General features: G+C 41.6%; 1 protein-coding gene across 2 annotated transcripts in view; it reads right to left on the bottom strand.

Annotated features, from left to right (window-relative positions):
• Positions 1–277: 277 nt before the first annotated feature.
• kif4 (kinesin family member 4) overlaps positions 278–22,409 on the bottom strand; it is a 93,172-nt gene continuing 71,040 nt past the window's right edge. For both annotated transcript variants that reach the window (XM_068047485.1, XM_068047484.1), the window contains exons 25-31: positions 20,904–21,002; positions 20,337–20,414; positions 14,220–14,324; positions 11,444–11,602; positions 10,483–10,596; positions 3,488–3,601; positions 278–1,798 (exon numbers count right to left, since the gene is read on the bottom strand). In XM_068047485.1, coding sequence (XP_067903586.1) covers positions 1,625–1,798; positions 3,488–3,601; positions 10,483–10,596; positions 11,444–11,602; positions 14,220–14,324; positions 20,337–20,414; positions 20,904–21,002 — 843 coding nt within the window. In that variant the 3' untranslated portion in view covers positions 278–1,624. The remainder of the gene's footprint in view (positions 1,799–3,487; positions 3,602–10,482; positions 10,597–11,443; positions 11,603–14,219; positions 14,325–20,336; positions 20,415–20,903; positions 21,003–22,409) is intronic.

Genomic DNA, 22,409 nt, shown 5'->3' on the forward strand with positions numbered 1-22,409 from the left:
AGTAGTGACCAATAAAAAAAAACACCTCACCGTAGCCAGACAGATTAGAAGGAATCGCACAGGGTTGTTCGGATTAAATTTGCAAGGCTGCACGGTATGGAAAAAGTCTGAATTTTTGTTCAAGAGAGAGCAATTTTTTAAAAATTTACAGGTCATGAACAAATGCTAAAATTGTGCTTTAAAAAAAATCTGAAATACCGTGATATTGATTTGTATAAAAATCGCTTATTTGTGCAAATATAAGCCAGCCGTCAGAACTCTTCTAAATCACTTCCTCTTTATTATAAACTACAGCAATTTAATAGAATTTAGATAAAAACAGAACTGGAAAAAAAAGACAACTTTCCATTTGAAGATTCAGTCATATGTGGAAAACATTTTTTTTTTTTAAAAAGTGCATCTCCCAAATACTTATGTGCCTTCCCGTGGCAAGCTTACTACATAGAGGGGTAGGGCTAAAATCACAACTGAATTTAAGGAAGTGTTCCAGCTCCTCCTAGCAGCCACACACATTTTGCCTGGTTTTACAAATATTTTCCAGCAGTGCTTGCCTTTCTTTTGCAGACTTAATATCCTTGCTACCTTGTTTCTGCACCAATCACAAACTTCACATTTAAAATGTTTTTAGAAGTCAATTCCTAACTAACAATTATGAAAAGAGAGAGAGGGGTGTAAGTATGGCATTATTTTGTCAATTCAAATCACTTTGCATAACTACAAATTAAAATACTTTTGGCTTAATATTCCAAAAACATCACATCTGAAATAGATCAGAACAATAATTTGACATAACCATAACTCAGATAAAAATAGAAAAAGGATTACTGAAAATCTCATAACAGGTAATTTCAGGATATAGCAAGTCTCTATCTGAAGATTGGTCCTTCCAGATGCTAAATAACCTCACTGTACATTTCTACCATTTTTTTATTTCAGCTGTAACAATTATCATGTTTGGGTAGCAAACAATTACATTAGAATTTGCCTAGACCTCAAATTTTTACATTTACATTGTCTCTTACGTAGAAAGACAATTTATTCAGATGGGGAGTCGAGAAAAGCAGGCTTGCAGTAGAGAAACATATGACAATGAATCAAATTATACCAAGACAGTCTCAATATTGAGTGATACATTTAAGGGTAAAGAAATCAAATACTGCCAATCTCTTTTCCAAAGTGGATAAAACAGAAATGCCATGTCCAAAGTCTATCTATATAATAGTGAAATTCTCCTCTCCTCCCTCCCTAGTTAGCAACTGGTTGCTAACCAGAGTATAAAACCTCTGAAAATTGTTCAACATACCTTGGTTAAGAACTGCAAAATTACAGGCAACATGAAACATGAAATTTTCCAGCTCATGGTCAATTCTGTGATTTTCACAGGAAATGCAACTTCATTTCTAGACATACCTTACTGAATATGCAACTAAGATGGAAGAGGGAAAAAAAAGTATGACAGAAGAAAATAGGGACGCAGACAGAGACGCAGGGTGCATCCCCATGATACCATGAGGGAGTTGAACAGATACTGTACTGCAATCTGCTTCCTGGAATGATTGAGTCACAAACAAAAAAAAAGGTGCATTTTAAGAAGTATTTACAGAAAGAGGCATCACTTGTTCACTCATTCCAGGTCTTCAGGGATTGAGGTATAGCCAGTAAAGAAGCTGGTGTTGCAGCTCAACAAGGTTTTCTTTTTCTTTTTGATGTACGTGCTGTTCAAATCTTCAGTCTCCACTAGTGGTTTGCGAATCAGCTTCAGCTTTGTTTGTCCAAGGTCAGTGATGTCAGTCAGAACCTGAAGAGCCAAAAAGAAATTTGATTCTTAAACTCTCTCGAATCACCTCTATCCAACAATTACTACAAAATTTCAGTATTTGCATTTTTTAAAATCCCAGCAATTAGGGTAGATTTTCTATCCATTGACTACAAATAGGTCGAAAATCTAGCTACGGACTCCATCCCTCAACAGTCCAAACTGCTTGCAAGCTTGGTGTCATAAGCTTATCTCTGGATAAAATATAATCTGCGCAATTACCAAGACTGCCTATTTCCACCTGCAGAACAGTGTCCGATTCTGGCCCTGCTTTAGCTCACCTTCTGAACATGCCTTCGTACATGCCCTTGTTACCTCTAGATTTGACTATTCCAACACACAGCTAGCTGACCTCTCGCATTCTACCCTCAGCAAACTACAGGCCATACAAAACTCTGCTGCCCATATCCTTACTTGCACCAAATCCTGTTCACCCATCACCCATATGCTTACTGACGTTTGTTAGCTCCCAGTTAAGCAACACCTCTATTTTAAAATTCTCATCCTCATTTTCAAATCTCGCCACGGCCTTTGCCCTTCCTATCTGTGGAAGTTCTTCCAAGCCCCACAACCCTCTGGAATGTCTTCACTCCTTTAATTCTAGTCTTGAGCATCTGATTTTAATCACTCTACAGTGCCTTCAGCTGCCTAGACAGCAAGCTCTGGAATTCCCTCCCGAAACCTCTCTGCCTCTTTCCTCCTTTATAATGTTCCTTAAAACTTCCTTTGACCAAACTGTCATGATACCTTATGCGGCTCAGTGTCAGATTTTGCTTTACAATGTTCCTGTGAAGTGCCTTGGTACATTTTAAGTTGTTGTAATACTCACTCCTAGTACATTTACTGTACACATAAAACATGACATTTTCCACTTCTTGATAGCCACCGTTGAGAAAGAAAGATTTGTATCTGAAAATCACAATTTTGTCAAAGTGCCTGACACAATAGATCACTGATGTGCCATGACATGTAGGCAAATGCAGCAGCAATTATGTACACATACAAGAATATGAATGGGCAGTTCGTCCCTTTCTGATGCTAATGCTGGTTAAGGGAGGAATATTAGCCAGACCATTAAGTAAGCCCATATAATGCCATGCAATTTTTAACGTTCTTCGAAGAATAATCAGACCAGGAATATGGAGTCTTGGTTTAACATTTCATCTGGAGGATAGCACGGACAACAGTGTAGCATTACATTGTGTCACTATAGCATAGTCCTTGAACACATGAAAATTCAGACAGGAGGGTGGTAACAAAAAGAGCCTGGTTGACACTAAAAGTTAGAGCAAAAGCAAAATATTGCGGATGCTAGAAATCTGAAATAAAAACAAGAAATGCTGGAACCACTCAGCAGGTCTGGCAGCATCTGTAGAAAGACAAGCAGAGTTAACATTTTGGGTCAGTGACCCTTCTTCGGAACAGTTAGAGGTTCCTCTTAATCATTAGATATTAACACTACTCATTAAAATTGCAGAAACCTTTGCGTGCTGTGCACTTAGATTTCAATATTCAGCGTTATAATTTACCCTGCATCAACCTTTCTATACCTAACTCTAGAAGCATAAACAGGCACAAAAACACAATAAAATTTAGCATCTGAAGGGCAGTTATGTTATTTTCTCTGATTGCAATCTATACAATTCCAGTGAATTTAAGAAATACCCTTACCTTATCAGTCGAATGGATGCTGAGAGGCTCAAAGAAACAAGACTCCGATTCAGTGGGATCAGCCAGTTTAAATGATCCGTCTGATCCATTTTCATTGAACACATCATCTTGAGACTAAAAAAAAAAAGGGGGGGGGGGGTGGGAGAAAAAGAGAAAGAAGGAAAGGAGGCTTAGTTAGAAAGCAGACCAAAAAAAAAAAGAAAGAGACAGGTGAAAGAGGCCTCAAAGGACCAAGACATTTGTGAATTGAAGTTGCTTCTGCTCGTTGGGACTCAATTCTGAATAATAATTGGGTTAAGTCCTGTAAACTGTTTTATATAAAATGAAGTCCAGTATCACCATTTTGGAATTTTATAAAACCTAGTCTTCTCTCTCAATCAATAGTTCCTGTATGCTTACATTGACCCTTGTGACCAAGTAGCTATCATTTATGTTGTCACTACATGTGTCCACCCAAGGGACTAACAAAGGAACAAAGAACAGTACAGCACAGGAACAGGCCATTCGGCCCTCCAAGCCTGCGCCGATCTTGATGCCAGCCTAAACTAAAACCTTCTGCACTTCCGGGGTCCATATCCCTCTATTCCCATCCTATTCATGTATTTGTCAAGATGCCTCTTAAACGTCGCTATCGTACCTGCTTCCACCATCTCCCCCGGCAACAAGTTCCAGGTACTCACCACCCTCTGTGTAAAGAACTTGCCTCGTACATCCCCTCTAAACTTTGCCCCTCACACCTTAAACCTATGTCCCCTAGTAACTGACTCTTCCACCCTGGGAAAAAGCTTCTGACTATCCACTCTGTCCATGCCGCTCATAACTTTGTAAACCTCCATCATGTCGCCCCTCCACCTCCGTTGTTCCAGTGAAAACAATCCGAGTTTATCCAACCTCTCCTCATAGCTAATGCCCTCCAGACCAGGCAACATCCTGGTAAACCTCCTCTGTACCCTCTTCAAAACCTCCACGTCCTTCTGGTAGTGTGGCGACCAGAATTGCACGCAATATTCCAAGTGTGGCCTAACTAAAGTTCTGTACAGCTGCAGCATGACTTGCCTATTTTTATACTCTATGCCCCGACCGATGAAGGCAAGCATGCCGTATGCCTTTTTGACTACCTTATCCACCTGCGCTGCCACTTTCAGTGACCTGTGGACCTGTACGCCCAGATCTCTCTGCCTGTCAATACTGCTAAGGGTTCTGCCATTTACTGTATACTTCCCACTTGCATTAGACCTTCCAAAATGCATTACCTCACATTTGTCCAGATTAAACTCCATCTGCCATTTCTCCGCCCAAGTCTCCAACCGATTTATATCCTGCTGCATCCTCTGACAATCCTCATCTCCACCAACCTTTGTGTCGTCCGCAAACTTACTAATCAGACCAGCTACATTTTCCTCCAAATCATTTATATATACTACAAACAGCAAAGGTCGCAGCACTGATCCCTGCGGAACACCACTAGTCACATCCCTCCATTCAGAAAAGCACCCTTCCACTGATACCCTCTGTCTTCTATGACCTAGCCAGTTCTGTATCCATCTTGCCAGCTCCCCTCTGATCCCATGTGACTTCACCTTTTGTATCAGTCTGACATGAGGGACCTTGTCAAAGGCTTTACTGAAGTCCATACAGATAACATCCACTGCCTTTCCTTCATCAATCATCTTCGTCACTTCCTCAAAAAACTTAAATTAGTGAGACATGACCTCCCCTTCACAAAACCATGCTGCCTCTCGCGAATAAGTCCATTTGTTTCGAAATGGGAGTAAATCCTGTCCCGAAGAATCCTCTCTAATAATTTCCCTACCACTGACGTAAGGCTCACCGGCCTATAATTTGCTGGATTATCCTTGCTACCCTTCTTAAACAAAGGAACAACATTGGCTATTCTCCAGTCCTCTGGGATCTCACCTGTAGCCAATGAGGATGCAAAGATTAATGTCAAGGCCCCAGCAATTTCTTCCCTTGCCTCCCTCAGCATTCTGGGGTAGATCCCATCAGGCCCTGGGGACTTATCTACCTTAATGCTTTGCAAGACACCCAACACCTCCTCCTGTTTGATAATGAGATGACTGAGACTATCTACACTCCCTTCCCTGGGCTCATCATCCACTAAGTCCTTCTCCTTGGTGAATACTGATGCAAAGTACTCATTTAGTACCTCGCCCATTTCCTCTGGCTCCACACATAGATTCCCTTCTGTCCTTGAGTGGGCCAACCCTTTCCCTGGTTACCCTCTTGCTCTTTATATACGTATAAAAAGCCTTGGGATTTTCCTTAATCCTGTTTGCCAATGACTTCTCTTAACCCCTTTTAGCCCTCCTGACTCCTTGCTTAATTTCCTACTTGCAGCAATCTGGATTTAACAAGATCGTGCCTTCACTACCAAAGTCTCTGAGCAAAGATCCCATTAACATAGACATACACATTACTGCAATTCATTTGTTTACTGCTGAAAGGGAGTTACCTGAAGACTGGGTATGAATGAGAGCTGATATGCAGGATTACAGCCTTCCATAATTTGAATGTAAAAAGGCAAGCAGCTGCTGCTGCTGAAACACTGCACCTCTAGCTGGTGCAACCACTAATTAATGGGGAATGATATCCATGCTTAATGATGTTAAATAATTAAATAAAGTTAAAGCAATGATGGCAACGCACTTTGAGTAGTGTGATTTCATATATTCCACTGTCGACACTATTGTGTGAAAATCTCTATTACTTTAGCACCGCAGCCTCACAGCTCCAGCGACCTGGGTTCAATTCTGGGTACTGCCTGTGTGGAGTTTGCAAGTTCTCCCTGTGTCTGTGTGGGTTTCCTCCGGGTGCTCCGGTTTCCTCCCACATGCCAAAGACTTGCAGGTTGATAAGTTAATTGGCCATTATAAATTGCCCCTAGTATAGGTAGGTGGTAGGGAAATATAGGGACAGGTGGGGATGTGGTAGGAATATGGGATTAGTGTAGGATTAGTATAAATGGGTGGTTGATGGTCGGCACAGACTCGGTGGGCCGAAGGGCCTGTTTCAGTGCTGTATCTCTAAACTAAACTATAATACTTTGTTACAAGAGCACATTTACCATTACACTTGGAATGTTTTTGTTTGAAATGGTTAGAAATGTACTTCATTTTTGTCATAGTACATATCAGTGACACAATGCATCTGATGTGATAAGTCACAGCTTTAACAAATGAAAAAGAAAGTTCGAACTGCCACCATCTAGTGACGACTCAAACCCATGTTCAGTTGCCCAACAAACATCTAATAATTAAAAAGGTAATCAGGATCTCTATGGGGTTGAGATGGTTTTAAGATGATATACCTAGTGATGAAGCTAAAAAAACTGGCCAGCCAGCAGGCACAATCTGGTGAACCCAGAAAAGTAGGCCCATCACTGAGGGCTGGAAGTTGTGGCTCTCTCTCAAGTGTGACTCTTCCAACCTGTACCTAAGGAGTTTGTGTGCGTTATTCCTATTAATATTTCTTTACTGTAGTAAAAGGTGGTGAATGTAGGATGAACAATGCTCAGGAGATATTTACATCAGCTGAGCCACATTCACTGCAGCAAAAAGAAAAAAGACAGAATTCAGAATAAGCATACAAAATCAGGGTGAAATTAAACAAAAGTTCTTCGAATATGAACAGTAACCCAAAATTGGTCCACAATTTTAAAGCAATCCCTCCAGAGGGATTTAAAAAAAAGTGATAAGAAATAGCAGACCATATGGTCCGTCCAGCCTGCTCCGCCATTCGACACCATCATGGCTGATCTGTGGCTTCAACTCTACTTTCCCACCTGCTCCCCCACAGCCCTCAATTCCCCGAGAGATCAAAAATCTTTGTCTCAGCCTTCAACGTAGAACATCCACAACCATTTGGGGTAGAGAATTCCAAAGATTCACAACCCTGAGTGAAGACATTTCTCCTGATCTCAGTCCTAAATAATCAGCCCCTTATCTGGAAGATATACTCCCAATTTTCTTTCTTTCGAGGGGGCCTTTATTCCTCAGGCCCCCTTCATATACATATTTTTTAAAATAACTTTATTAAAAACAAATAAATAAACCAAAAACTCAAATTAAAATGCCATTCTCGGCATCGACGATGCACTCCAGTCTCTGCGGTGCCCACCAGTCGCAGAAGTCCTCAAGCGTACCAGCGGACACCGCATGCTCCTTCTCCAGGGACATCCGGGTGCAAATGTAACCACGGAAGAGGGGCAGGCAATCAGGGAGTACGGACCCTCCGACAGACTTGTGAATGGCCACCTTGGCCAGGCCCAGTAGCAGACACACCCCTCCACACCGGGTGCCCAAAGATCAGGAGCGTGGGACCGAACCGCAGCCAAAACTTGAGGAGCAGACCCTTCAAATACTCAAAGAGGGGCCGCAACCTCTCACTCCATATATACGTGGAACACGGACTCGTCCAGGCCACAGAAAGTACAGGCGGCCTGGGAGTCTGTGAACCGACTTAAAAGTCTATTGCACGGGACTGCCCTGTGCAACACCCTCCACCCCAGGTCCCCGATGTAAAGGGGGAGGACTCCCGTGTAGAGAGACCTCCATCGGAGTTTCCCCTCGCTGTCAGATGGCAACGCGGACACGCCAGGGCATGTCCGGCCAGCTGAAGAGGGCGAGGAAGTGGAGAGTGTGCAGAAGCAGCCTATACAGGAAACCCCTCCACACTGATTGGAATGGCACAGAGGGCATTTCCAAGAGGCAGCTTAAGATGCACTCCCATGTTCTAGATTCCCCAGCTAGGGGAAGCAACCTCTGTCTACCCGGTCAATCCCCTCTCAGAATCTTTTTGTTTCAATGAAATCACCTCTCATTCTTCTAAACTCCAGAGAATATAGACCCAATTCACTCACTCATCATAGGACAACTTTCTCATCCCAGGCACCAATCTAGTGAATCTTTGCTGTACTGCCTCCAATGCAAGTATATCCTTCCTTAAATATGGAGACCAAAATAGCACACAGTACTCCAGGTGCGGTCTCACCTAAGCCTTGTACAATTGTAGCAAGATCTTTTTATCCTTGTACTCCAATCCGCTTGTAATAAAAGGCCATCGTGCCATTTACATTCCTAATTGCTTGCTGTACCTGCATGCTAACTTTGTGTTCCTTGTACAGGTACATCCAGGTCCCTCTGAACATTAACAAGTTTCATCTTTTAAGAAAAATTCTGCTTTTCTATTCTTACTACCAAAGTGAATAACCTCACTTCCCTATATTATACACGGTCTGCCACCTTGTTGCTCACTCACTTAACCTGTCTATATTTTGTTGCAGTCTCTGTCCCCTTCACAACTTACATTCCCACCTAACTTTGCATTGACAGCAAACTTAGCTACATTACTCGGACTCATTTAAGTAATTAATATAGATTGTTAATAACCAAGGCCCCAGCACTGATCCTTGCAGAATTCTACTAGTTACAGCCTGCTAACTTGAAAATGCCCTGTTTATTCCTATTCTCTGCTTACTGTCCATTAACTAATCCTCTTATTTTAGGGTGTCAGCTGTCGCTGAGTTGGTAGCACTCTCGCCTGAGGTCACAAGGTTCCAGGTTCAAGTCTCCAGGGCTTGGCTCAGAAATCTAGGCTGACACTCCAGTGCAGTTCTGAAAGAGCACTGCACTGTCAGAGGTGCTGCCTTTCAGATGAGGCATAAAACCAAGGCCCCATCTTCTTGCTTGGGTGGATGTAAAAAATCCTACTATTTTGAACAGCAGGGGAGTGATCCCCAGTGTCCTGACCAATCAACATCACACAAAAAAATTCTGGCCATTGTCACATTGCTGTTTGTGGGAGTTTGCTGTGCACATACTAGCTGCTGCATTTCTTGCATTACAAGAGTGACTGCACTTCAAAAAATACTTCATTGGCTGTAAAGCGCTTTGAGATGCCCAGTGGTTGTGAAAGGTACTTTATAAATGCAATTCTTTCTTTTTCCAAAAATGCTATTACCCACAATTCCACAAACCCTTATCTTGCATAATAACCTTTTGTGTAGCACCTTATCAAACATCTTTTGGAAATCCAAGTATACTACGCCTACTGGTTCTCCTTTATCTATACCGTTGGTTACATCCTCAAAAAAAACTAAATAAATTTGTCAAACACGATTTCCCTTTTGTAAAACCATGCTGACTTTGCACAATCATACTATGATTTCCTAAGTGCATCAAGACTTCCTTAATAGCTTCCAGCAATTTTTAGCCGACTGATGTCAGGCTGACTGGCCTGTAGTTCCTGGTTTTCTCTCCCTTCTTTCTTGAATAGCAGGGTTACATTTGCTAACTTCCAATCTGCTAGGACCATTCTGGAATCGAGGGAATTTTGGAAAATCATAACCAGCACAGCCACCATCTCTGCAGCTACCTCTTTTAGAACCCTAGGATGTAGGTAATCAGGTCCTGGGGATTTGTTTTCTTTTAGTCCCTTAAGGTTTTCCTGTACTGTTTTTTTTCCTGCTGATAACAATTAGCTTAATTTCCTCACTCTTATTAGCTCCTAGGTTACCCTCCATTTCTGGTATGTAAAGTGCATTTTCTACTGTGAGGACAGACACAAACTATTTGTTCATGTCTCTGCCATTTCCATGATAATTTCTCCTTCTCTGCCTCCAAGGGACCAACATTTACTTAACTACTCTCCTTTTTATATACTTGTAAAAGCTCTTACAATCTGTTTACTCTCATTCTATTTTTTCCCTCATGAACCTTTTGATGGCCATTGCTGGTTTCTAAAACACTCCCAATTATCAGGGTTACTACGATTCTTTGCATGATAAACCTCTTCTTTTAATCTAATACGATCCTCAACTTCCTTAACAAGCCATGGATGGATCTTTCTTGCTGAGTTTCTGTTGTTTAATGGAATGTATTTTTATTTCTTTAAATGTTTCCCATGAACATCAGTATTGAAGGATAGAGTGAGAAGAGAATTCGGGAGAAATCAAAGACCAAGATGAAGTCTCTCACCATACTGACACGATTGTGACAATGGTTGGCAACGCATTTGCAGTGGTCTCCACAATCTAATTTATTCTTCCTGCATCTGCACTGTTTGTTGGCACAGCGACCTTTGCAGGAACACTAGAGAACAAAAACACAAGGCAATAGAAATTCACCTAAATTGCTCAGATAAGTGCTGCACAGGGTGGGAGAGATCTTGCAAAATGGGTGGTAATGAGTCAGCAGCCCATTTTACATTTCTCTTGATTTTTACTTCTATTGAAATCACACACATTGGGGTAGGTTTTAACTATCTGGTAGCCTGGTCCATTTTGAGGGCTGGGTCTAATTACCATGCCACCAGCAGGCTGCAGGTTCCAAATATGCACCCTGCTGCAGCTTGCCATTACTGGCCCAGCACAATATCAGGCAACGACGTCAGTCCAGGGCAGAAGGGGGAAAAGAAAAAAAAAAAAGAGAAAAGGAGGGGTGTATGGAGCAGCAGCCCATACTATTCATGGAGCCCGGAGAAGCAATCTTGCTACTACAGACCCCACAAAATAATTTTAAGCTTGCTGTTTTTGGCCCTTGGTGCTATATCATTGGGTAAAACTGGACTGTGTGCTCAGTGCACTCTTCACAGTTGTCTTCCAAAATGGCAGCTGCGGTCACATTTGCAGCATTAGGACTCAGACTTGGTATTAAAAGCACCTATTGCCAGAAGCAGATACCACTGGATTTCTAGAGTGCCTATATCCCTTTCAGGATGGAGTCAGCTAGATCAGGAATGGGAAGGTAAGTTTTTTTTCTTGCAATTTGAGCTGTTAACCATTCCACTTCCTATCCATTAGAGCCAGACTCTCTCTTTGCTGTTCTAAGGACAGTGCTTATGAACATGATATGCAGTGTTGGTTTTGCTGGACCATGGAACCAAAGATACTCAGACGCACACTGGAAATTAAATGAGATTTAAATCCACACAACATACCCCTGAATTTGTTTTCTTATTTTCTTTCATTTTAGTGGGGACCCAATCATCATCCTCCCGAGTATCAGTGTCAGAATCAGTGTCAGATAGCAGTTCTTCCAGACTCACGCGTGGTGTCATCATGTGTGGCTTTGCAGTGGTCTTCCTCCTGTTCTTTGGCTACAAAATGAAGGCATTCATTAATATAACAAAGCAGTAAACAGTTCCATTGATGGCTCAGCTGGAAATAGCCATCCAGTGTTCTTAAAGCAGTGGTAGATGCTTAAGCCATAATTTAACATAATTCTTCTCTAGGAAAGACAATTACAACATGAATGTCTCCTCATTCATATTCAGCCCCCATGAACTAAAACTTGCAACCATTTATGTGCAGTCGAATAGTTAGCCAATTGCCTTTTTCTAAAAAAAAAAACACCAGAGGTTGTTCACCATGCACTCCTAATCTTTCCAACAGTGGAAAAAAAAAACATATCAAGCTAAAACTACACACCACATATATTTAGAAGGTTTAGGGTCACCACAAAAGCAAATGAATTCAGGAAAATCATCAATATGAATGCTTATAAAAAGATTAAGCTAGTCAATGAAAGTTTAAATATATCCTTCAAAACAGACTGCATTAATTGTTATACAGCCCCAATAACCTTCAAGACTTCCTGGTATTAGCATTATATATGGGTCCTTTACAAACAGAACTCAGACACTGCCATTAGATATAACAAACTAAAAGTTATGGCCTAACCCCGGAAGTGAAAACTGAAGTAAATGGACAAGGCCTAGAACAACTGAAAAGGTTCATATACCTTGGGCAGATCACAGACGATGGGAGATCCGAAAGAGAATTGAGATAGCCAAGACCAGCTTTATGAGGAATGAAGGAAGTGTTAACAAAGAAACTGAACCTGAATCTCAGGAAAACAACGCTGACCTGCTACATTTTGTCATCTACGTTATATTCTTTGGAGACATGGACAACAAACAAAGGCTATTGATAAACTGAATGCATTAGAGATATGGACATATGAGGAGATGTTCCACATGTCCTACACAGACAAAGTCTAATGAGGAAGTCCTGGAAATGGCTGGAATAAAAAGAGGAAATTAATACATAACTAAGAAAAAGAAACAATATTTCGGTCACATCATTAGAGCAGAAGTTAGACAGAGACAAGTATTGGAAGGAAAGATTGATGGAAAACGTAGGAGGAGAAAATGGATAACAGATGTAATGGACTGGATGCAGTTGAACTATGCGGAATATGCAAGGGCAGCACAGGACAGACTGCAGTGGAGATCCATGACAATCAACCTTCTGGAAAGAGGACACCAACGAATGAATGAACAAAAGTTATGGCTAATTTCTCCAAGAAGGAGCTGCTAGATAGAGAAATGTGTCAATTACACTGGATCAAAAGATATTATGGTCAGAGATGCTAGCGTCCTTAGGAGTAACTGACATCCATCGTCTGCTTTGCAAGGTACTACTAATGCTTTAAATAGACAACCAGACCTCCCTGAAGCAAAGATCATTCAGTCAGACAATAAACAGAAATAAGCTCACATACTTTGATAATCATCAATGAAAACTACAAACTGGATGTTTATTGTTCTTAAAAGGATCAGTGATGTGAATAATTAGAGTTCAAAAACTGCTGGAGCTTCAGAACATGACTGCATTTGACAGATAAGAAACTTTCCTTGGAAAGATCAGCAGCTGAAGTTAAAATGTGCAGATTTCATAGCAACGAGAAACAAGAGTCATTTTACAGCACCATGAAGCTCTGCTCCATCAAAACAAGGACAATGCTTGTAACTGAATCATAAAAAGTTAGCAACAGGTAAAACAAGCAATTAGGAAAGCAAATGGTATGCTTGCCTTTTTTGCAAGGGGGTTGGCGTACAAGAGTAAGGAAGGAAGTCTGGTTATATTTGTCTAGGACTTTAGTGAGACCACACCTCATGTACTACATAGTTTTGATTTCCTAACTTAAGGAAGGATGATACTTGCCTTTGAGGGGGTGCAACAAAGGTTCACTAGATTCATTCCTAGAATGAGACAATTGTCCCGAGAAGAGGTTGAGTAGAGCGGGCCTATATTCTAGAGTTTAGAAGAATGATAATTTTATACATTTCAATGAGATCACTTAACAGAGGGTTTGACTAGGTAGATGCCGAGAGGCCGTCTCCCCTGGCTGTGGAGTCTAAACCTAAGGGAAACAGTCTCGGAATAAAGGGTCGGTCACTTAGGACTGAGATGAAGTGAAACTTCTGAGGGAAGAAATTTGTGAATCTTTGGGAATTCTGTACTCCAGACATCTGTGGATGCTCAGTCTTCCAGTATACTCAAGACTTAGAATTTTGGGCACTAAGGGAAATCAAGGATAGGAAGATACAGTAGGAAAGTAGAATAGAGGTGGATGATCAGCCCGTTCTTATTGATTGGCAGTCTTATCGATGAACTGTAAGGTTTATTCCTGCTCCTATTTATGTTCTCACAATGCTGTCTGTAGCCAGATACCAACAGATATGCAACTGCGACCAAGCAGAGTTGTTCAATGTTCTCTTGGGATACTTTTAGATAAGAGTTGGGAAGGTAGTTGAATACCTCCTAGTACTATGAACACTTGATTCCAATCAGGAATTTCTTTGGACATAGTAACTGCCAATTCTACCTAACTTTCTGTAATTGTATTAACTCAAACTACCTTCATTCACTATATCTTTTATACAATCAATAGCTCATTGCATAAAAGGAGGAGAACAAAGGCATCCTTACCTTGGGAGGAACATACTCAAAGGGAGAAGCTGAAGGCTCAGTTGGTATGCTCATTAGGTTGCCATCAGCCAGCTTACTGGTTGTATACTGGAGCAGGTTTAGTTTCTGCAATGAGAAAGTATATAGTTGAACTCAGATTTCTCTGCAAGCACCAACATTACTCTTACAATTTCAAACTTGTGACCCTAACCATGTATTATGACCAGACTAAAAACTGCAAATCAATTTTAAATGAGAAAAACAATTTGCCTATCCGACCTCTGGACAATTCTGCCATTCCTTTTCTCCATCATCTTTAAAAGACAGCATACAATGGTCTCAAGTGATCCTGGATTTTTGCCTTCCCAAAAACTTGAATTTCTATTCAATGCTTCAAAATGAAGGCAAATTTAGTACCAGAACCAGGAAGATGGTCAAATGACGTCACCATGCACATGGCCATACGAAAGGGACTTTTTATCATCCACCGCTATCCTATCATCCTAAACACTTTTCACTGCCCTTATTGGCTACTTCATTTTCCTCCATCCAACAGCTGGATAAGATTTTGATTTTCTTGTAGTTTTGTCCACAACAGCTTGCTTCCGGGTTTAGCTCCAATCCCCCTGCAGTGACAAACTTTACAAGCTCTAGTTATCTTCTTGGTCCAAGCAACCTGAATTGGCAAACTGATCTTTCGTTTATAATTTATTTAATATAACTGCCTGTGCCAAATAAAGTTTTGATCGCTCCAATAGCCCACACTCCAATCTACTGCAGGCCTCTCACATGGAAGCATGAATCCATTCCACCTCTTACTGCAAAGTAATGAGCACATGCAGCAAAACAAAAATTTCGAACCAAAAAAACCAGAATGAGAGGCAGCATACAGACAGAAAAGAAAGGCACATCATTGGCAACACGGAGAGCACAGACATCATTGTGTTTTAAATGGGTATAAAGTCAGTGTAGAGGCCCACTTTCAGAGACCAATGTTGTGTCCAAAGAATGCCTGAAAAATACCTGACTAGAAACTGTTTGGGCCATTTTGCCCCACCTAAATCAGGCATTAGGCCTCTTACGCATGCTACTGAGTTTTGTCGAACCTCTCAGGAAATTGGGCTGCTCTGAGCAGCGTATGCCCAGATTTTCTAGACGTGAATGCAGCCCAGCCAGCAGCCATCACCAAAAAGATTAAAGAAAATTAGAATCTGAAGCAGAAGTGTACCCATAGGTAGCTTGCTCCAAAATATTCACTCCCTTGGAAAATAAGGCTCCACCATCCAGAACCTCTTTGTGGATGTGTCTTTCAATATCCTGGCACAAACAAATATATTTCACAAGTGGCAATTCTTTCCACCCAATTGAAGCCTCCCCGATTACCCGACTGCCATTTGTCCTGCTCAAATCCGTTCAGGCAGCAGCTATGCTTTGTCGTTTCCCTCAATTCTCTGGCACCTGGTCCTACTTCGAGGGTTGAACTCCATTCCATCCTTCCCACCTCTCAAAATCTTTGCATGTTACAGCCCTGAGATATTTTCTGCCCTGGTTATCCTTGCTGACTTCCAATCTAGATCTAAACTCCCATTGCTCCCTCTCCTTCAACCTCTCTGCCATCTTATATAGTGCCTGTTGCATAGAAAAAGGTCACGTGGTGTTTCACAGAAGTTTTGTGTTATGATCCTGTAGTTTTTTTTTCCCCAGGAAGAATGCGATGTGTCTTTAAGGCTGGAAAAAGCCATACTGCTTTAAGGCAGCAAGCTCTAACGACTGAGTCAAAGAATGCATTCTCATTGCCTTGGACACAGCCATTCGGAGACTGCGATTCAAAGGGTGCATTTGCATTACCTTGGATACAGCCACTCAGACTGAGCAGAGAGATACATTTGTTACAATTTAATTTTGAACTGGCTTATAGTGCAAACAGCCTGTTCTAACAGAGGACACAGACAGACAACTATATGTTAGCACCTGAAAGAGGAGCTCTCAGCCATTTAGACTGAAGGAAGAGAATTTAGTCTGTTTATTATTCTCTCTCAAAATTCTAAAAAGTCAAGCCAAAACAGAGATCTCTGATAATTTAAACTGAAGGAAGTTAGACTGTGACCATCTTTTATCCCTCAAAAATTCTAAAGCTAGATTGATTCTATTGGAAGTGGTTGCGAGTTGTTGATCTACTGTGGTCATCGCTAGAGAAGGAAAGCATAATTTATTGCTGAAATTAGGCTACGGACTGTTCTACTGTTGAAGAACCTTTTCTCTCCCCATCAGACGGCTGTGAGGACTTCAAGCAACCAATGGACTTTTTCACCTCCGGAAGGAGCGTAAATTTGTAAGGACTCTAATTTTTTCTATTTTAAATGTTGTTTACATCTTTGAGAATTTAGTTTTCTAACTAAACAGTTAATTTGTTGATTTAAATTTTGGTTCGCTTCATTTGGGGGTTAATAGATGGTACAATTTGGCTGGGTCTTCCTTTAATTTGGAAAGGTTAAAATGATATGTTAGGAAATCTGTGGAGGAACAGAATTGAATTAACAGTGTGTTTCTTCCACCACAAACAGAATTGTACATTTTGATTGCTGGCTTTTAGTTCCTTAAGTTTCTGCAATTTTTTTTCCTGCTGATATTACCTTAAGCTTCCTCACTCTTATTAGCCTCATGGTTACCCTCTATTTCTGGTAAGTAACTTGTCTTCTATGAAGCCAGACAAAATATTTGTTCAATGTCTCTACCATTTTCAACTGCTTTATTAATAATCTTCATCATAAGGTTAGAGCTCAGGATGTTTTCTGACGATTGGACAAGATTCAGTTCAATTCAAGGTAATCAGGCAAAGACAACATGGTTTTGTGAAAGGGAAATCATGTTTAACCAATTTACTGGAGTTCTTTGAGGGAGTTACTATGGATAAAGGGGAACCGGTGGATGTATTGTACTTGCATTTCCAGAAGGCATTTGATAAGGTGCCACATCAAAGGTTATTGCAGAAAATAAAAGCTCATGGTGTAGGAGGTAACATATTGGCATGGATACAAGATTAGTTAGCTAACAGGAAACAGAGAAGGCATAAAATGGGTCATTTTCTGGTTGGCAAGCTGTAATGAGTGGTGTGCCACAGGGATCTGTGCTGGGGCCTCAACTTTTTACAATTTATATAAATGACTTAGATGAAGGGCCCGAAGGTATGGTTGCTAAATTTGCTGATGACACAAAGATAGGCAGGAAAGTAACTTGTGAAGAGGACAAAAGGATGCTACAAAGGGATATAGATAGGTTAAGTGAGTGCGCATAGACTTGGCAAATGTGGGAAAGTGTGAAATTGTCCACTTTGGCAGGAAGAATAAAAAAAGCATACTATCTAAATGGTGACAGATTGCAGAGCTCTGAGATGCAGTGTGTCCTAGTGCATGAATTGCAAAAGGTTAGTATGTAGGTACAGCACATAATTAGGAAAGCTAACAGAAGGTTATCGTTTATTGTGAGGGGAACTGAATACAAAAGTAGGGAGATGATGCTTCAGCTATACAGGGCATTGGTGAGACCACATCTGGGAGTAGTGTACAGTACTGGTCTCCTTATTTAAGGAAGGATGTAAATGCTTTGGAGGCAGTACAGAGATGGTTTACAAGACGAATACCTGGAATGGATGGGCTGTCTCGTGAGGAAAGGTTGGACAGGCTAGGCTTGTATCTGCTGGAATTAAGAGTAAGAGGCGACTTGATTGAAACATACAAGATCCTAAAAGGGTCTTGACAGGGTGGATGTGGAAAGAATGTTTCCCCTTGTGGGAGAATCTAGAACTAGGGGTCACTATGTAAAAATAGGGGTCGCCCATTTAAGACAGAGATGAAGGGAAAATATTTCTCTCAGAAGGTCGGGAGTCTTTGGAATTCTCTTCCTCAAAAAGCAGTGGAAGCAGAGTCTTTGAATATTTTTAAGGCAGAGGTAGATAGATTTTTGATAAGCAAGGGGGTGGAAGGTTATTGGGGGTAGGTGGAAATGTGGAGTAATCAGTTCAGCCATGAACTTACTGATTGGCAGAGCAGGCTTGAAGGGCCGAGTGGCCTACTCCTGCTCCTAATTCGTATGTTAGTAGTCCTGTAACTCCACAGCTAATGAAGCAGACAGTGCTCATATGCATCAAGACCTAGACAACATTCCAGATTGGGCCGATAAGTGGCAAACAACATTTGTGCTGCACAAGTGCCAGGCAAAGACCATCCCCAACAACCATTTCCCCATGGCATTTAAGAGCATTACTATCACAGAATCCTCCAGCATCACCATCCGGGGGTTACCATTGACCAAAAACAGAACAAGTCACAAATACTGTGGCTGTAAGAGGTCAGATGCTGGGAATTCTGCAGCAAGTAAGTCAACTCCTGACTCCCCAAAGCCTGTCCACTATCTACAAGGTACAAGTCAGGACCATGATGGAATACTCTCCACTTGCCTGGATGAGTGCAACTCCAACACTGAAGAAGCTCGACACCATCCAGGACAAAGCAGCCTGCTTGATTGGTGCCCCAACCACCACTTTAATCATTCACTCCCTCCACCACTGGCACACAGTGGCAGCAGTATGTACCATCTACAAGATACATTGCAGCAACTCACCAAGGGTCCTTTGATAGCACCTTTCAAACCCACGATCTCTACCACGTAGGACAAGGGCAGCAAGTGCACACGAACACTACCTACAAGTTCTCTTCCAAGTCGCACACCATCCTGACTTGCAGATAAATCCCCTTCCTTCACTGCTGCTGGACAAAAATCCTGGAAATTCCTCCCCAACAGCACGGTGGGTGTACCTGCACCACATGGGCTGCAGCAGCACACCAGCTTTTCAAGGGCAATTATCAAAGGGCAATGAATGGTGGCCTTGCTAGCGAGAGCCACATTCCCTGAATGAATTTTAAAAAGTTTGTAGCAGGGAGAGAGGAAAACAGCTTTGATCTTCCCAAACGTTTAGCTGGAGGAAATTTCTGCTCATTCAACATTGAATGTTGGACAAGCCATCTGATAATTTAACAGTGAAGGAGTCAAGTAGGATGGTGGAGGTAGAGCTGGGTGTCAGCAGCATACGTATAGAACCAAATGTAACGTTCTCAGATGATTGCACCAAGGAGCAGCATGTAAAATGAGAAATAAGAGGGGGTCAAGAATAGATTCTTGGGGGACACCAGTGGTAACAATGGAGCAGCGGGCACAATGCAGGAGCAGGAAAAGAAGCCATTGCAGGTGATACTCTGGCTATGAGTAGATGGAACCAGTCCCACCCAGCTGGATGACAGTGGGAGATATTGGAGGAGGAAGGTATAGTCAGTTTCAAAGGTGCAAGACAGGTCAAGAAAGAGGGAGGATGGATGCTTTGCTTTTATCATACACATAGGTCTGGATTTTACAAGCTCGCTGCTGAGATCGGTGGTGAGCTTCAAAAATGGCAATCTGCCCACATGGACCAGACATTCAGCGCAGCAGCTCATTTAAATGACATGGAGGGGCGGGCTGTCTATCCCCAGCAACGGAGTCAAGTGCCAACACCATTTTTAAAGGGCTTTGAGCCCTACATTACAATTTAAAGTTTTATAGTCATAGTGCATTCAAATTTATTTAAAAAAATTAAATAAATGTTTCTAGCCCCTCTCCCACCCTCCCCCCATAACCATACACTCATTCCTTGCCCTTCCACCCCCCAGCTCCCAAAATACTTACCTTGCGTACTTCGCCTCCGCAAACCCCACCCAAAGTTCAAACTTTTATCAGTACCTCTTCTCACCATCCCCTAAATCAGATCAATTTGACTCTATTCCCCCTCACTGCGCGCCCACCACCCCCCACTAAAATACTTAATCTGCTCCCCCCTCCCCACCAGTGTCCTGCATCAGATCTCTGAACGGGTATCCGAAGGCACGAGACTGCCGACCACTGGCACCAATACCCCTCCCAGAATGGACAGCAGGAATGGGCAAGTCATTAATTCATTTAATTTATTTTAATAAAATTGCCAATGTAAATGTTGGTCTCACCGTCACCAGCGATATCAGGCCAGACCTTCCTAGCATCGAGGCCGGTGGCAGGCCTCTCTCTAGAGGAAGCTTCCTCTAGATTCTACAGCAGTCGCCATTTACATACCTGCTTACACGTGTCATTCTCTTCCATCAGCTGCTGATTTCTTTCACATAGGTCTTTCATCTTCTTGATCTCTGCATCCTGTCAAATTGGATGGAAAAGTTAAAAAAATTGCTCAACTCCTCCACACACAAAAGATTGAGCCTCTCGCCCCACATCTCTGTTTCCTACTCTTCCCCAATTCATCCTTTTTTTTTTTTTAAAATGCATTTCATGGGATGTGGACATCGCTGGCAAGGCCAGCATTTGTTGCCCATCCCTAATTGCCCTTGACAACTGAGTGGGTTGCAAAGCCATTTCAGAGGGCAGTTAAGAGTCAACCACATTGCTATGGGTCTGGAGTCATACGTAGGCTAGACCAAGTAAGGACAGCAGATTTCCTTCCCTACAAGGACATTAGTGAACCAGATAGGTTTTTTACGACAGTCAGTGATAGTTATGGTGTCAAAGAGCGAGAGCAGTACGGAAGTCATATTATATTGACTTGAAGATATAAAGCAAGAGAGTTAGTATAACATCTACATCACAGTGATCCAGACAAGTACATTCCTTTTATTTTACAACACTTACTTGGAACTTAAGTCTCTCCAGAAGTTGGGCCTCTTGATCAGGAACAGACTCCTTTGATAGATTGGAGTTTTGTTGTAACTGGCTAAGCAGATAGAAGACCTAGGAACAAACAAAAAGCAAACAAACAAACATTCAGAATCTGTTTAAAAAAAAAAACACTATAGGCAATTTTAAATTGCCCCAGTCTTATTTTATATATTTATATAATTAATCATCATTTTTTGGACATCTGAATACCTTAATTGAATTCGATTTAAATTTGCGTTTTTTTTTCTTGTAAAGCTCTTATTCTGATGTGGATTTTTCTATTCAATTAACATGAATAGGATCAACAATTGAGATATATAGCTGTATTCAATACCATTCTCGGACATTCCCCCTCCCAATAAAAAAAAAAAATTCTAATGAGAAGATTCAACCTACAAGAAAATTTTAATTTTAAAAGCCAAGTTAGGAATTTATGCCCATTAAAATTAGAAATTGGATTATTTGTATCCAGCAGTAATCAAATAAATTTAAATACATCTATTAGTCACAGTAAGGGGTAATCCAAGCAATTGCACTACAGGTTCAAGTGTTGCGTTTAGAGAGGTGGGGGGGGGGGGGGGTGGGGGGGGAAGATACGAGATGGGTGTTGATTGCAGAATCAATGTGTAGACATTGAAAATATTACTATTTATTGAGTTATGACTAAAAAAAAAAAAAGGTCATGTTACCACAGTGAAATATAAATCACTCCACAGGGGAAGCTTGCAAAATACAAAAACAAGTTTATGTATTTTTTATTCGTTCTTGGGACATGAGTATCGCTGGCATGGCCAGCATTTATTGCCCTTGAGGTGGTGGTGATCTTCTTGAACTGCTGCAGCCCATGTAGTGTATGTACACCCACAATGCTGTTAGGGAGGGATTCCAGGATTTTGATCCACTGACAGTGAAGGAACTACAATATAGTTCCAAGTCAGAAGGCGTGCGACTTGGAGGGGTCTCACAGGTAATTGATTTTCCACATGCCTTCTGCCTTTGTTGTTCTAGGTGGTAGAGCTCACGGGTTTGGAAGGTGCTGCAAAGCCTTGGTGAGTTGCTGCAGTGCACCTTGCAGATGGAAATGAATGTTTAAGGTGGGGTGCCGATCAAGCAGGCTACTTAGTCATGAATGGTGTTGAGCTTCAGTGTTGTTGGAGATGTGCTAATCCAGGCAAGTGGAGAGTATTCTATCACACTCCGACTTGTGCCTTGTAGATGGTGGACAGGTTTTGCCGAGACAAGAGGCAAATTACTTGCTGTGGAATTCCCAGTCTCTGACCTGTTCTTGTAGCCACAGTATTAATATGGATGGTCCAGTTAAGTTTCTGGTCAATGGTAACCCCCAGGATGTAGATAGTGGGGGATTCAGCAATGGTCATGCCATTGAATGTCAAGGAGAGATGGTTATTCTCTCTTGTCGGAGATGGTCATTGCCTAATATTTGTGTGGCATGAATGTTGCTTGCCACTTATCAGCTCA

The sequence above is a fragment of the Heterodontus francisci genome, chromosome 15 (assembly GCF_036365525.1).
Source record: "Heterodontus francisci isolate sHetFra1 chromosome 15, sHetFra1.hap1, whole genome shotgun sequence".
Lineage (NCBI taxonomy): Eukaryota > Metazoa > Chordata > Chondrichthyes > Heterodontiformes > Heterodontidae > Heterodontus > Heterodontus francisci.